General features: G+C 47.7%; 1 protein-coding gene across 1 annotated transcript in view; it reads left to right on the top strand.

The window, feature by feature from the left end:
* The window catches only part of EXOC4 (exocyst complex component 4), a 431,048-nt gene that overhangs the window by 339,872 nt on the left and 74,154 nt on the right, over nt 1–17,022 (top strand). The window contains exon 12 of the mRNA XM_074573187.1: nt 11,148–11,284. Within this exon, the coding sequence (XP_074429288.1) occupies nt 11,148–11,284 (137 nt within the window). The remainder of the gene's footprint in view (nt 1–11,147; nt 11,285–17,022) is intronic.

Below are 17,022 nucleotides of genomic sequence, written 5' to 3'. Positions count from 1 at the left end.
ATTCTCCAAACTGGGCTAGCCATATGAAAACATTTATTAAAAAAACGAGGTTCGCTCTGCTTCCAGAATTGATGGCCTGCCTCTGAGCATCATTAATTTAATGGTCCACGTTCAATTTGTATCATGTTGCAGGCTGCTAATGATGTTCTAGAGCAGATATTACAAAGGAGAAAGAAACCTGCCACTCAGTGCATGGGAAATACACCCTCACCTTGCCGTGAGTTTACCTGTAATTGGGAGAGTTGGGTAAAATCCTAAGAAGAGCCACTTGTGGGAATATTCAGGGGGGGCTGAAAATGTCAGGGACGAGCTTTTCAGCTCCTGCGGTACAAACTGTGCTTGAAATAACTGGATGTTATTCCTTTTCATTGCAGCCTTGCACAAATGTATATTGATTAATAAAGGAAGAGCGTGGCCTGTGCCTGGCACTTTTGAGTGATAAACAGTTATGCAGCGGTAAAGAGGGTGTATTAAAGGGTAAGAGCTAATGACTTTTCTTGTGTATGTAACACATTAAAACCAGCATGAAGCTACAGCTATTTTATCATGCTGCTAATGTCCCTGACAACATTCACTTGGTGGGAGTGAATGAATGGAAATCCATTTAGAGAAGTAAATTAAAATACCTTAAAAAATGCCTTTAATAATGGCTGCAGAACTCAGCAGGATCAGAGAAGTGAGAGATACAAAAGACCTATTAAGTTATCCAGTCCATCTCCCTGCCAAGGCGGCGGTATTCCTTATTATGCAGTTACTACTGTATCGTTCGGGGAAGATTTAAAGGTCTCAAGTGCCAGTGCCTCTGATGGGAGAGTAATCTAAAGGCTGGAAGATTGGACTGGCACAAACTCTCCCTTGTGTGCAACCTAATTTTTCCTTCCCTGCTCGTCTCCTGCCCTGCGCGTGTGGGTGTGCAATGGGAATAAGTGGAGGAAAATCCCTATCCAAGTGTTGATTTCCGTTATGTCCTGCGTTGGAAGCTTGTAGCGATGCCGAGTTAGCAGCCTGCTTGGTACCGGGGATGCGTGTCGATTCGTTTGGAGGCGTATCAAAAGAGCTCCGCCCAAGCGGATACTTCCACTCCTGCGGCTGTGATTTACAGGCACGTGTTTTCGCAGGCGAGAACCGCCTTGGCAGGGGATGCTCGGTGGCTTCTGCTGGTGGACCATCTCCAGCAGGACGGACCCGCTGAATCCAGTCCCTTTTTTTGGCATGCTGGCAAGTTCCTGGGCACTGGCTAAGAGTTGATGTGCTGCGAAGTCTCATTTTCGGGGGGATCTGGCAGATTTAATTAGTTACATTGCCTTCTTGGGGGACAGATTTGCACTGCTCATTCTGGAAAAGAAAACGCCACTGTTCATAGCTATTTCTGTGTCGGCGCTTCTGGGATGGCAAGGTGGTTTTATTTGGGTAGGTGTTTTTAAGCATACCTTGGGCACCTTTTGCCGTAGAATGTATTTGAGCTCAAAAATCAGAATAAAAGCAGCTGATCTCCGGTATAATCAGCCATAGAAGTTCCCCCAGTAATTTCTGCATCGGGTCCGTAACTCCTGTTTAAATGTAGCTTATCTTTCAGGAAAGCACCTGCGCTTGATTTAGACCCTTGCAGAGGTGGAGAATCCCGCACACGCCATCGCAAGCTGTTCGTGTGGTTAAATTACCTTCGCTGTTCAAAACCGGGTAGCTCATTTCTGCTCTGGTGTGATCCAGCTGCAGCTCCCATCTGCCGGATCTCACTATGGTGGGCTTAGGAGGCTTAAATTAAATAAATGAGGAGACTGCAAAATATCCTAATGTTATAGGCATTCGGGACGTCAAAAATAAGGGTTTTTTTTTCTTCTTCTATGGAAATGTCTGAACAGGAGAAGTGTCACGATAACCATTAAGTCCAGTTCATCTGGGCTACGTAGAGCAGGCAGTTGAGCGGAGCATTTCTCATTGGCAAAAAGCTTTTCATCTGTAGTTATCTAGTCACATCGTTCTGTCCGGATGGTGGCAAAATTGGTTTCTGGTGGGACACATGAGCTGTAGCCTCATGCGTGAGCGAGCATCAGTCTACAGCGGTCACTACGGGTAGTGAAGAAGAGCTGAATTGCAACCCAGGTGTTAAGTCCACGTCCTACATGAGGTGAGAAAGCATGAAGGTAGATGTTGGCCAGTTCTGACTTGTGGCCGCTGTAAGAAGGGACTTAGTTTAATCGGAAATTGGGGGAAATATTTCTCAGAAAACTTCTTGCTGTGAAGCACGAGCCGGAGCAAAAGCCTGTCTCAAATTTGGACAAACAATATGATGAAAAATCCCATCCAGCAACACCCGTCAATTGTACCTCCTCTCCAGCCTTCCCCCGCTGCGGGATTTGGCCTCGCGTACTGCACAAAAGACACGTGTGCTTCTAGATTGTGCGGGGTTTGGTTCAAATCGCGGAGCCGATGAGTATCACTTACGTTTTTTTTCTCGTTTTTTAAATGGTTGCAGGGCGTAGTTTGAACATACTCGTGCAGGCTCCTCTTCCTGTGCTTTCAACAGTTGTGACTGATGGCGCACTGACTGGACTTCAGCAGGGGTGGCCGCAGTTAACGTTAACTTTGTGCGTGACAGGGGCTCGTGTGTTCGAATCCTGGGCGCCGTGAAATCCTGAATAACGAATATGGCGTTTAGAGGAAGAAAACGGTTCTTCTGCGTGGTCAAAGGTAATGCGGTAATAAGCAGATTTTACGGTACACGTTCTCCATTTAAAAAAAAAAAAAAAAAAAAAAAAAAAAAGATGCGCTTTTTGCATTTCGTCAGTATTCTTGTTCACTGGAGCAAGTGTTTGCTGGATCACACGGTGCCAGGTAAATAAGAGCTATCCAAGGCCTTGTTTGTGCACTCGTTTGGCTGCTGCAGCGTCACATTTAAAGGCGAGAGAGAAATACAGCGTACCCTGGGCTCCCGTTGGCATCCGTGAGGATGAAGGCGCTCAGGACCTTTCAGAATAAAGCCCATAAAAAGCAAAATAGCACCTGCAAGCGAAACGGGCAGAGTTACGGTTAAAAGAAGAAAACAGCCCTTGGAGTTGGGAGCATTTGAGAAGCAAAGTTGTAGTAGGATGTGGAATAACCATAGTAACGGGCGGGATTCTGCAGAACTGATACTGGAATAATGAGTTTTGCTGAGAAAAAACGCTGTGTGGGAAAAGCAGGCGATCAGATTTTGAGACCGTAAAAAGAGGTTTTGCATTTAAACACGTATTTGAATTGATACATACTAAAAACTCCGGCCCTTTGTAAACCCTGGATGTACCACAGAAGAAAACGAATTGAAAAGCCCCCTTATCGCTCGGTGTGAAATAACCGCTCGTCAGTAAAAGAGACGATTTAGACTTATCATCTTTCCTCTCTTAGCTAAAATAATTTTTATTTTTTTAACTTGGTTTCAGGGTTGTTTTTTTCTTTTATCTTAGTGGGGGTAACCACCGTGCTGAGATACCGGACCAGGGGTGCGGGTTGGCTCCCCATGGCAATGACGGAGCTGGGGCAGCACCCAGCTCTCCTGCCCAAGCCCGTGCCCGCTCCCCTGGCCACAGGGCTTATGTTGGCTACTTTTTAGACATCAGGTAGCTTTAAGCAGCCAGTTTATCACAATATTCAGGGATAACCGGCCCCCCCAGCTCCTGCTTTTCAGTTTTGAATGGTTTCCATCTCTAACTCTGCTCTAATAACACGTAAAGTCATCTGACGAGATGAGAGAATTGTTATTTCAGTGGCCTCGCAAAGATATTTGTTAAACTGCTGGGATCTGGGCAAAGGGAGGGAATGCGTTTGTGTTTTTTATCTCCCTCTCCCGTTGCCCTTCAAGGCGCTGACAGCACCGGGTATTTATCAGCTCACGAGAGCCCGTCCAGGTGTTTAAGCAGCTCAACTGGTAAAGCAAAGCACGTGCTGGGAGATCACCGCAGAGCTCCGTTTCGCCCGCCCGCCGAGTAACAAACCGTTATTAATTGACAGCAGAAAAACCAAATTGCAACTGGCAGGCTAACGCTGCGGAGCATAGCGGGTCAGAGCGCAGGGGGAGGCGAGATGGCAGGTGGGGGCGCGGGATGAGGAGGGAGCTCGGGCAGGATGGGTTTCCTATTTTAGGGCTGATTGCCTTGGGTGTGGTTTTTGGCGAAGCTCCCGCTGCTGATGAAACTCCCTTTGTCTCTGTAAATGTCCTATTAACATCAATCATAATAGTAATGAACCATAGAAGAGAACAGCCCAGGTTGGAAGGGACCTCAAGAGATCATCTGGTCCAACCGCTGGTGGGAAAGGGAGCCGAGATGAGATTGTTCAGCACCCTCTCCATTTGCATCTTGAGACCCTCCAGCGATGGGGACTTTACCGTGTCCCTGGGGAGGTTGTTCCGGCAAATGATTGTTCTCATTGTAAAAAATGTTGAGCCGAAACCTCTCCCAGTGCAACTTGTACCCATTCCCCTTTGTCTTCTCCATGTGGCTCCTAGTGAAGAGAGACCCTCTGTCCTCTTTGCGGCTGCTCTTTAGGAACTGGTTAACGTCATAATAAAATTAACCCCAGTTCCTGGATCCTAGACACCAGATCCTATATGATATTTGGAGAATTGCACATTTTTATGCAGAATTCTGTATGACAGGCCAATATCTAAGAGCACATTGAGCTCAGTCCTCTCTCCACAACCCTATTATATCTTATTGTATCCGGTGGCGTTATAGAATCATAGAATCATAGAATGGTTCGGGTTGGAAGGGACCTTGAAGACCATCCAGTTCCACCCCCCTGCCCTGGGCAGGGACACCTCCCACCAGCCCAGGTTGCTCCAAGCCCCGTCCAACCTGGCCTTGAACCCCTCCAGGGATGGGGCAGCCACAGCTTCTCTGGGCAACCTGGGCCAGGGGCTCACAACATAGTGAAAAAATTCTTCCTAATATCCAATCTAAATCTACCCACTTCCAGTTTGAATCATGCTGGTGTGATACCCGACAGCGGCAATGCTGAGCCAGGATTCCAAAGTTTCCATCCCTGTCACGCTCCCGCGGGCGTTGCTGTGCCGAGGGAAGTGCTGGGCAGCCTCTGGCCCTGTATCAGGCCAAGCAGCTTCCAAGCTGGAAGCAGATGAGATGGAGCAGAGAGACTGAGCAGAAAGACAGGGGAAAAAAAAATCAAACAACATCCCGCGTGCCCTGGGACTGGTGGGAGCGTTTTGCCTAGACCTCCTCTGTTACTTGAACACTCTGTTACTTGAACACAAGAGCAGCAGTTTGGCAGGTGCCTGCAAAGAGATCTGGAGAGGTGGGTTGGGAACGGCCAACGCTACGATATGGAGAGTGGGCCCAGAGGGGAACAAGGAAGAGTGAAGTTTCGGAGAAAAGAAGCTGAAAAGGATCTTAGCTGGATGCTGTTTTCTTGGGATCTTGGTTAAAGAAGGGGACTTTGCTGGTGTTCGCCTTTCCCCGGTGCATGCCACAGAACAGGGGTGGCACCAGGGATTGCATTGGGGCACCTGAGGAAGAGCATCCCTCTGGGACCCTGTGTTGTGGCTTTGGGAGGTGCTTGAGCCCAACAGCAAGATGCCAGGAGATCACGCCATGCGTTGCTGGCCTTCAGACGGATCCCGAGCTGGCTTTCACCACGTGCCCATCAGCTTCGTTGCGTCCATCCCAACCTCTACAAGTTCATTTCTGCAACTCATCGCAGAGTGAGGGACCAGCCGAACACCCACAGGTGCCACAAGAAAGCAACACCAGCCTTCCCAGCAGGAAAGGAGACACTCCACAGTCTCCTAAAGCACAACCACCCAGTTCCCAAGTGCAGCCCCCAACTCCCTTCACAGGAGGAACCGGAGCAATTGGTGGGGAAGTTTGTCACCGTAATGGATGATGACACAGGACACTGCACCCGAGACAGGTGAAGCTGCATGAGCAGAACAAATCTATATGGATGGTGCGTTCTTGCCGGGCAAGGCGAAGGCTTCCTCCTCTGACATGGTGATTTATATATTTGCAGCTCTTCCCCGAAAAGTAGTGCCCCGGTGTGGGTCACCGGAGCCGTCTGCTGAATACTCCTTCTCAGTACCAGGAAAGGAGGATGGATGATGTTTTGGAAAGGCAGATGCTGGGAATTTAACATTTTTAGGGGCAGCTGAGAAACTGTAACTAAAAAAAAACAAACCACCAACAAGAGAATGGACGAATAAATGTTGCACGTCGAGGTGTCAGTGTGAGACGTAACCACTGGTGTCCTTTGGGAAGGGTCCCAAACCTGGAGCTGTGGGTCAGCACTGAGCTCGAAGAGGTTTGAAAACCTTTCGTCCCTCCTGTCCTGCTTTCAGTTACAGCTCTGCTCAGTATAGTACTTTTAAAATTGTGGGGTGTCAGCGAAACTCCAGCTTAAAAATTAGATTAGGCTTTATTTATTTCTTCCTTTAAGGCAGCCACGTCCAGCACTCGTCTGCTGCCTTCCTCTGCCAAGGCGTCTCCAGGAGATTTTTAAGTGATGGGCAATAATATACTAATAATCGACAACCTTTCCAGTGCCAAGGTCTCTTCCTCCATCTGCTGCGTTTTCCAGAGCCCGTCGCATGGCGAAGGCATCCCTGCGCAGGTACATTCCCATCTTTGCCTTCTTCCCCCAAGAAAAGGATGCAAGTGAACGGGCACGGGAGAAGCTGTGATTTCTGCAGGAAAAAAAAAAAAAAAAAAAACAACAACAACATTCAGAGTGGGGATTGTTCCTCTAATCTAGTGTTTCTCACCGAGAAGTTAGAGAAAACAAAATGACAGATTGAAAATCTGAAGGTTTGTGTAGGCTTGACCTGTTGTTTTGAACTTCTTCCGCGTGACGGGGAATTGCTGGGGAACCAGCTTTATTGGAGAGAAACTGCATTTGAAGGGAGCCTTCAAAACATTCCTCCAGCTGCATTGTTTTACATCGAGTGCCCTCTTGCTGTAGAGGAGGAATTGAGTCATTTTAGAAATTTAGGTGGGGTTGCACAAGACAATAATCCCAAAAGGATTATTGGGATGATACCTCTGGATCTGCTTATTCTTCATCACTCCGGGCCGGTGGAAGCCCTGCGGTCGGAGCATAAATTATACCTGCCCTGGAGCTGCTTTACGTTATCTGAAGCTTCAGCACAACTGAGAATAAGGGTCATATCTAGGAATAATGATAAATATTTGCCAAATACGTTAAAAGATCAAACCCACGGTGTTAATAACGAGTGGTGCTGCTCGGCTTTATCCTTTTACCTCGACAGTAGCTAATGGACAGGAGGAGGACGTAAGGAGGAGTTTCTTCTTATTTTTAGTAGCCTTAAGACTCTTTTGAAACCTTCACCCCGCTGTAGGAGTAATGAATCACACCCTGGGCGCAACGTTAGGATTCAGCACCACGCAGCGTTTTCAGGTGCGAGGAGAGGAATATTGTTCTGCGGATGAGTTTCCTTGTTAGCGTGGGTTTTTTTAAAAGGCTTCATTGAAGTGTCTTGCCATAAAATTATGCTTTGATCATATCCATTTGCTGTTAATGAATCCAGATGGGTTAGGGGCAACCGGATTGTAACTCTCTGATAATACGTGCGCTGCCTTTCATTTTCTCGCGCGGAGTTTCAGAAGATCCTGCACTGGCCCAGCTAACAAATCCCGCTGTATTAATGTGTCCTAATGCATCCTAATGCACAGCGTCCCCAGAGGCACATGCAGATGTGTCGGGATTGCTTTGGAGAAGGTTAAAATGTTACAGAAGAATAGCCATTACATATCTGGTACTGTCTTCTTTCATATGGTAATCGCCTTTTCCCTTTCTTGTATTTATTTATTTTTTTAGGTCATGCAAGTGGCTTTGTATTTCCTTTAAATCAAAAGATCTTATTCTGAAATCAAGGTATTGGCAGGAGCTTAGCTGTGATTTTAATGTTGTTGTACAGAGGAGAAAGTAAGTGGGAGAAACTACGTAGAAACCAGCAATACCTTCTCTTTTAACATACAGTCTTTGGCTTTTTAAGTTGTTTGCTCGAATGTTGAGTTACGTAAAGAAATAGAAACGGGGCAGATCGAGACCCGGTTTGATTCCTCATAGCGTGGTTGCACGTCCATCCCATGAAGTTTGCTCTCCCCCAAGGATGCCTGGAAGGAGAGATGTTTCCCCTGGCAAACTAGGAGAGATCAGTTAATTGCATGGGTCTGATGAAAATCCCACCCCCCTCTCACCAGTGAAACACAAATGGAAAATTAAAAGTAGGGTTTTTTTCATGCGAAGAGGAGAAAAATTGCTTTTATCTTCCTGGTTCCTACATGAGTTGGGAAGGATTTATTTTTTTCTTCCCTATGTATAAATGGAGCACTGTGTCCAGTTCTGGGCTCCCCAGTTCAAGAAGGACAGGGAACTGCTGGAGAGGGGACAGCAAAGGGCTACGAAGATGGTGAGGGGACTGGAGCATCTCTGTGCTGAGGAAAGGCTGAGAGCCCTGGGGCTGTTCAGCCTGGAGAAGAGCAGACTGAGAGGGGATCTCATCAATGCTCATCAATAGCTAAAGGGTGGGTGTCAGGAGGATGGGGCCAGACTCTTCTCAGTGGTGCCCAGCAACAGGACAAGGGGCAACGGGCACAAACTGGAACACGGGAAATTCCATCTCAACATGAGGAGGAACTTCTTTGCTGTGAGGGTGGCAGAGCCCTGGCACAGGCTGCCCAGAGAGGTGGGGGAGTCTCCGTCTCTGGAGACATTCCAAACCCGCCTGGACGCGTTCCTGTGCCACCTGCTGTGGGTGACCCTGCTCTGGCAGGGGGTTGGACAGGATGATCTCCAGAGGTCCCTTCCAACCCCTGCCAGTTTGTGATTCTGTGAAATGTTAACTTGAATGCCTCGTCCTTAAGGATCAGGATCAGCCCCTGGAAGGTGACTTGGATTTGGATTGAAGCTGGATGGCACCTTCTGTATTTTCCATTTGTGCAGTCAGAGCTGTTCCCGTGGCTCACGTCAGCGGGTGGGAGAGGCGCCTTTTCCTCTGCTGCCGGACAACCACCGGCTGTGGCAGCACCTTTAAGCCATCTAGGTGCAAAGTGAAACATCTCTGCTTGACCCCCTTGCACTGATTGTGGTTGTTGGGGCTTGAAGGTTGAAGGACCGCAGCTCCTTCCCCAGCCCAAATGCCGCGAAGGTGTGACTACGCCCTGCTTCTAGTCCAGTGGATCTGATGGATCTAATCTCCCCAGATCACTGGGTAATTTTCCCACCGCATTTAACAGCCCAAAGTACATGGGTTTGAGTTTACCCTTAAGGGAAAAGCGCCAAATCGGTCTCCCGTTTTAGTGGGATTTGGGTAGATTCTTAAAATGCCGCTTTCTCCCTTGCCGGGGTCGGCCTGGCACGTCGAGCAGGGATAGCAAAGAGCCTGGGCGAGGTGTGAATCCTGCAGCTAATGAGCTGTGCTCAAGCCGCCGAGACATCGGTATGAGAACAGCATCCGTGGCTGCTGCAGCCTCTCCACGTCCTTCTCTGCTTCGTTTGCTTGCGACGGCTCCGGGTTGCAAGTCCTTTAGGGTTGGTTGTTCTCCTCCGTGTACATCGAGCCCAGGGTGGGATTGAATATTTATTAAAACACAGATACTTGTAGTAACAGGGGAAGCAGCATAAACAAGAGCATCTGGGAGGCAGCTATGCCAGACTACGTTTTTGTTTGGACAAAATAATCCCAAATCATTGCTAATTACAATATGAAAGATCGGTCAATTCCCGTGATTTGCTTAAGAGCAAACTTAATAAGATACAAGAGCAACCAAAGAGAAGGTGGTTGTTTGGTTTTTTTCCCTCCAAGTACAGTTGTGAGCCAAGGACGTATCAGGAGCAGCACAGGCGGTGGCTAAACCCTCCTTGAAGCCCCCCCACGTGAAGGAGTCCTGTGTGCTCTGAATGAGGATGAGGTCTGCAGACGGTTTTTTACCAAATCAGGGACAGGTAGCGGAGCAGAATCAATTCCCGTCACTCACGGGGTTGCTCTGGAGGAGCCGGATTATGGATCAGGGCGATGCTGCCGCGCTTTAATCTGGAAATCAATAGAGAGACGGAAGTTGGGCTTGCGGGGATGCGGCGGAGACGATGATTTGGGGTTTGATGAGATTTTGCTCTGCAAAGAACTGAGTCACTAACTCCTCTTCGCGTCCTGATCAACGCAGAGAAAGGGCTAAATTCAGCCTTGATGCAGCTCTCTGAGGGTCCCTGGGGTCCCCCCGTCTAATTTGAGTCCAGAAATTCTCAAACGAACCAGGGCTCCCAAATGCTTCAGTCTCCTTCTTTGCCTTTGCGCATAGCTCAGGAATAACCCTTCGCTCTACCGAGCCTAATATTAATTCCATTTATATCAACTTGGGACTTTGATAACCTTCCTTCTGTCTTGTTTGTAGCAACCGAATTAAAATACAGCAGGCAATGTTATAAATACAAACTGTGCCAAGTCACCTTGGGGTGCCGCAGAAATCCCAAAATTCATGCGGAGCTGTTGAAATCTCGGACGTTATCAGATACGTGGTACGTCCTTCTGCAGGCTGTCCAAACTGGCTCGTCTGCAGCACGTGGAGCAGCGTTTTCAGTTTGCGGATTCGCTCTGTGGTTCCTAATGCGCCCCTTGGGGTAACAAAAGGGTTGCAAGGACCTACTTAAACCTCAGCACGTGCAGTTCGTATGGATGGGAGCGGTGGGTGAAATCCCTGGTCTTCAGGATAGTCTGCAATCTTTGAGTCTAGAATTATTGGTCAGGTTGAAACGCTCGGGGTTTGCAAGGCCCAAGCGAAGCTGCGGGTACCTGGTTCCTCTAAAAATCCCACTTTTGCATTTTGAGGTGTCACCTAGTGAAGGAAAGACCTGGTGAACTCCACTGGTCCTCAGCCACTGGTAAAAAATCCAAACTCTTTCAGACCTGGTAATCAAATCCTTAAGCTGCCCCCGTCCATCCCCTGCATGGTTTCCGCCTTTTCCTCGTTGGTTCTGTTTGACGTCACTCGGTGGCGTGGGCTGCTCCAGCATCTGCTCAGCGTCGGGGAGCATCAGCTGTACAGTTGCATCTGTCACGCTAATTAGCACGACACGAGAAGGCTGAAATTAAGATTCACGCTGAACCGCTCTTCATACTTGTGCTTTTCTTTCTTTTCCAGAGCGCGGTAATTGTGGAGAAGACCGTTCAAGACCTGATGAACCTGATGCACGACTTGAGCGCCTATTCCGACCAGTTCCTCAACATGGTGTGTGTGAAGCTCCAGGAGTACAAGGACACCTGCACCCTCGCCTACAGGTACAGGAAGGCTTGGAAACTGATGTCCGCTGGAGATACTGCTCTTGGGCTTTTGCTGTTTTGCCGTGAGTAGCCAGGAGTTACTTCTAGAAGTCATCTCTGCTGGGATGGTCAAGGATATTTCCTTCTAGGTGGGGAAAAAATCCAAATTAATGATCATTGGCATTTGAATAGTCTTGGCTTCCCAGAGACTTTATCCACATCACGCTGTGGTTTAGGCTCTTTAAACGTGGATGGCCGTGGTAGTAGAGCTTAGAAACCACACAGCTTTTCTCTTAATCAGGCAAAAGGTGACCTCACGTTGGAGATGGAGCGTTTAAGGCATCATCTTTAGCATAAATCGCTGTCTATAGTTATTGCTTTCTTGAAAAGCAAGTCAGATCCTTCCATTTGAGTGTTCCCAAGCGATTCAGCTATATTTTAATCAATTCTATTGACATTTGGGTATTCAGGTCTTGTGGCAATGTGGGAATTAGTAACCACAACACACCCTATAAATACACACACACACTGGGGTTTTGTGAAACTTTCCCAAAATGCTTTCCGTAAACCTGTTCTTTCAAGGAGTCATAAAATGCTCCATCCGGGGCTGTCTTTGTCGGTGTTTTCGGGTGATCTGTGATCTGCTTCCCAAACTACGGCACGGAAGCTGAATGCAGAGTGCTCCCACTGGGCACGGGCTTATTGTGCTGGGTTGTGGGGTTCGAGGCCTTCGGGTACTTGCTTTATCATTGATTCCCTGGGTGACCATCGGGTAAGTAACTTACTCTGCGTACATCCCCGTTGCCCATCTGTAAAATGGCCCTCCCTGGAAAGGGGGAACAGGACCGTGTCCCGCACCGCGGCGATAAATACTTGAGTTGAAAGACACTAAAGATGCTGCAGCAACGTGGGCTGTAAGAACTGCTATACATAATCTCCTGTAATGGCTAATTGAGGCCGGCGATAGCAGGGGAAGCTGAAAAAGCCCCTTGTGTTTTCCGACCGAGAGCATTAAGAAATTATTTCCTATCGCCTGGTTTCATTCAGGAGAAGCTTCCTCTGGCGAGCGGCTGCGCACGGCCTCATTATTATTGTTATTAATAACGCCAGCAATAGCAGCGAGCACATAATGTGGGCTAAACTTCGTCTGAGCGCTCATGTAAATTGGTAGCTGCTCGTGTGCCATTGTCCAAAATGCTCATATTTTGTATGAAACTTCACTGGCTGTAGCCAGACAATAGATGTGATTTTTTTGGCTTGAACTTAAAGGTCCTTCCTTCCTTCCTTTGCTGATACCATTCCTGGCTTTGGCACCTGCTGGGGAGTAATTAGGACAGCCCTAATTTGGCAATATCCTGATTACAGCAGGAGGAAAAACAGGAAATGTTCTAGTTTTGCTGCTGGCAAATGACTGACTGAAATAGAAATCCATATACATTTCAAATGATGCAGAGGAATACAGCGGCTCCCCTGCTTTCCCGGGGCGAACGGTTCCATCCGCGGGGACGTTATGCCCTCTGCAGGGATCTCGCGTCGGAACGGCTCCGCGCAGCCTTGCCCTTTGCCACCAGGGTCTTCCTCGGGGATCTGGGACGGATAAACCTTTGCGTCGATAAAGTTAGTGGAGGAAGGATCATTTATAGCCGCTTAAAATCAGCGTGAACTCCCTCGAGCTGTGTATGCATAGGATCAGGCGAAGCCATCGGAGCAAGGGAGTGTGTGGCTGTTCTTGAGACGTCAAGATAGGGAGAATTTGGGAAGCCAGAGAGACGGTGCGTGCAAGATTTGCACATGGCATTCGTTCGTTCCCCACACGCGTGTGTTTCTTGAAGGGCAATACGAGCAAACGGGGATGAAATGTATTCAGATGCAGGCTCCTCAAAGCCAGGCTGTTTTATTCAGAGCCCTTTGCAGAACAGATAGCTCTGTCAGGACGACAGCGCCGAGAAATGCACAGCTGAGATTTTTTTCGTGTTTGATTTCCATTTGGCTCTGATTTTCTAGTGAATGGGGAAAAAAAAAAAAAACAAACCAAAATCCGACCCAGCGGGGCTGGATATGTGTGGGTTGGACATTTATATAAGTAGCAAGTATGGATTTTCTTGCTTTAATTGATGGCGAATTTCGGAAGCGTGTTTAAGCTGATCTAGGTGAGATGTCTTCCGCAAATCACATGCTTGTAAGAAGTGCAATTTCAGTTTGACGCAAACAGTTTACAAATGCGCGTTATGTTTTCGGACTAGTTTACGAGGGGCTCGGCATTAAAATGAAAGCGCAAACGGGAGATGGAGCCGCAAAACCTCCCGCTGTGTGGCAGTGCATTTCTTAAGTCTCGTCCAGCCTCTGTCGAGGTGCGTCTTCAGCAAATTTCTATGAAAGCAGCTCTACTCATGAGTATAATTGTATAATTAAACCATTTTTAACAGGCTTTGCGAAATACCGAAAGGCCATAGAAGGAATCACAGGGACAAACCTGACGAGGTCAGGGTAGCTACCCTTAAGATGAGTCTTTCTTTTTAGTCTCTTGCCAACAGCCTTCTTGGACAAGCTTCTCTATCTTGAGCACTAAAACTAATCTCTTTCCATGTCTTTCTACATGAATTGGCCCCATGTTTAGTTATGTCCATATCGAAGTCACGCGTTTTCAGTTTGTTGCCCAATTTTAAGCTCTATCCTGTGTGTCCACCCACTTCGTAGCCGTCCTCATCCTCCCTCCCTCGAACCACTGTCCTCTTGCACATTTTTCAGCCGATCGGAAGAGCCTGAGTAAAGGCACCGCTCACCCAAATGAGTCTCTTCAGTCCGTAAAAAGAGATGGACATCTCCAAAGAGTGGTTCTCCTTAATTAAAAAGTGCCTAAACTCTCTGGAGGTGCTCAGCTCTCTCCATCGGCTGTGAAGGCAGCTTCTGGTGACCAGCCTCCTGGCTGAACTGTCTCAGCCAAATTCCCAAGCTTAGGTGGGATTATAACTGGGCCTATATCTCTCGAAACGATGAAGAAAAAATATATATCTCGGCTCCTGCTTTCCAGCCAGGCAAAATAAAACTAAGCCCCTTTTTACTGATAAGGAAATGAGGAGATGAATTCGTCCAAGCTGTGGGGTCTGCGGCCAAACGGGATTTCTCGAGTCCCCAGGAAACGCTCTTGCCGCTCAGTTTACTACTTCTTATTGGCATCTTCCTCTTCTTGCGCTAACTTTTGGGGTTTTAAGTTGCCTTTTTGACTCTTTTGGGGCAGGGGTCTGTCTCCCTCAGACCGTTAGGTACTTGGCACACGCTGAACACGCTGCTTTTAAACTCTTAGCAGTGCGAGCAGCGCTCAGCGCGGAACCATCACCTGGGAAGAGAAAAAAAATTATTCAAAAATATGTTTGGCACAAGGCGACGGAGTCCAATTAGCCCCTGTGGCCCCCAGATGTTTTCCTAATGAAAAGCCATGGACCCCCCAGCTGTGTCCGGGGAGGTTCCCCATCAATCTCCCTCCTCCCAGCTCGGTGCCGGGGTGGTGGTGCAGATCTGGGACCATCACTACCGGCAGATGTTTTCTGGTTAAAAACCACTGAGCTGTGGAGAGGTGAACCCTCCTCGCTCATGTGCCGTCACCTGTGTAAGTGTTACACCTATTCCCTACCTGCCCCCGGGAGCCGGGTACAAACAGATGGCATTTTCCTTGGCCCGTTGAGCTGTGAATTAATTAGTCGATTATGGCCCTGGTGCTAGCAAGTAACCCTATTACAGCAGCAGGAATAATTACAGAGGAGTTTGGGAGAAGGGGGGGGGGGGGGCGTTTGAAAGGAAGCGTTTTGAGCTGTACTAAAACATGTCATCCTGTCTTGTGATAATTTACTCGAGGACCCGAATTAGATTGACATTGATAGAAGTTACGGAGGTTGAAAACTGGCTGAGATGCTAGAAAGAAAAGGTGGGGGAAAAGGAATTTTTAATTGATGGGGAAAGCTGGGCGTCTAACGGAGATCGGGTACGTAGCACCTTATTTAACGTCTTCCTTAATGAGGGGGCGGTTGGAGTAAAACCAACCTGTCAATAAAAGTTAGGAGGTGTTGCAGCCATGGGAAAGAATGGGGACATAATTCCAAGGACCCACGTAGTGGTGGCCGTGTCCCAGCATCGATTAATTTGAAGCTCCCTATTGATTTCAATGGAGAATGTGGCTCAGGGCTCCAGTGGCTCCGGCACCCATGAGTGCCACGTCATCGAGAGGTGAGAAAAGCTGGAATCGTGTGGGTTAGGCTCTCGGAAAACACCGGCCTTGGAAAAGCAAGGACACCGAGCTGGGTTTACAACTTGCTATAAGCAGCTAAACAGCCTCCCCTCTCTCCTCCCCAACACCCACTCCAAAAAGCAATCGGATTTTTGAGGAGAGCAGGTAATAAGGATCATAAAACAGAGAAGGTAGCTCTGTCCTCTCTATAACTCCCATCAGAAGACTCCCAAAGATGACTTGCGTTCGTAGACATCTGAAGGGCTATGATAAGGCTGTAAATAATTGAGGAGAGTAAACAGTGAAAGTGGTGAGAGCTGAGGCTGCTGTAAGGGGAAATAACGGGAGTAATGGGATGAAATTGAGTAAAATAAAACACGAGCACAGTATCAGGATTTTTTTTTTTTTTTTTGTCCAAGAGTTAGATTTGTTCAACTGTGAAATAGACTCCCAAGGGAAGGAGACTATTACTTTAGTCATTTAAATCTGGAGAGGACAAAGCACTGGCTAATATATTCAATGAACAGTTGTCTCGGCTTGGCAGAGAAATGACCAGATATCATCAAATTCAGTTTTTCCATCTCTGGATGTCAGAGATTCTGGTGGAGCTTTTTTTTTTTTTTTTTTTTTTTTTTCCACCTCGGTTTTCACTGGGGTGAAAACAAGAGACCTTTTTTTCCTGAGTGGAAAAACACCAAGTTCCAAACAGCAGCAGAAGGCCAAATTGAAATTTTGACGCTGCGGTCTTCTGGGGCTGGAAACAAAATTCATTCTTTTGTCTGTGGCAGATTGAACATGAAATTTAAAGCGAAGGAAGATTTCTATGTAAGTGCATGTGACAAATTCATTTTCACAAATCGCGTGTGCTTACGGAGCAGAGGTTGTTTTCTTGGTGGTGGGTGAAAGGAGTGATAGGTTCCTCTGGGCTGGTGGGAGAAGTTTTCTGCTCCGCATCAAGGTAGATGAGCGTTGCCTCCTATCTCAGTGCTTTTTTTCGCTGTTTTCAACACGCAGCTACTCAGTGTGTTGTTACTTTTATTTCTATTTATTGACCAAAACATACCTTTCAGGAAATTTGATATGAGACCGGTTAATCCCCATAAACCCCTTAGAAACGTGCAGGGTTTTTATTGTAGTCTTGCACGACCCTTCCCCAAATCACCACCTGGATGCTAGTGACAGCTCCGAGCATCGGTTTGCCCCATGCAGCGTCCTATCGTGGAGCCAGGAGTCTGCAGCTGAGCGAATGGCTCTGCAAGGTCCACGTTGAGCTGACGTGGGCTGAGCCCGCACAGTTGCGTCCATACCGCAGCACCCAGCAACTCCAGTTCTTGGTTGACAGATCCAGTGTTGAATCTCCGCATCTTTTTGATGCACAGAGTTTCTGTCCATGTCGGAGAAGCCGTTTCTTCTTGGGGGACGGTAACGGGAAAAGACCTATTGGGCATTTACACTACTTGAGCCCCTTGCGTTGGAGGACACAGCAAACACAGGTTCCACAGCCTTTCTTGTATTTTTATGTATTAGAAGGTGA

Source organism: Larus michahellis, chromosome 1 (genome assembly GCF_964199755.1).
Source record: "Larus michahellis chromosome 1, bLarMic1.1, whole genome shotgun sequence".
Taxonomy (NCBI): domain Eukaryota; kingdom Metazoa; phylum Chordata; class Aves; order Charadriiformes; family Laridae; genus Larus; species Larus michahellis.
The sequence above is the reverse complement of the archived record's forward strand: the minus strand, read 5'-3'. Positions and strand labels throughout refer to the sequence as shown.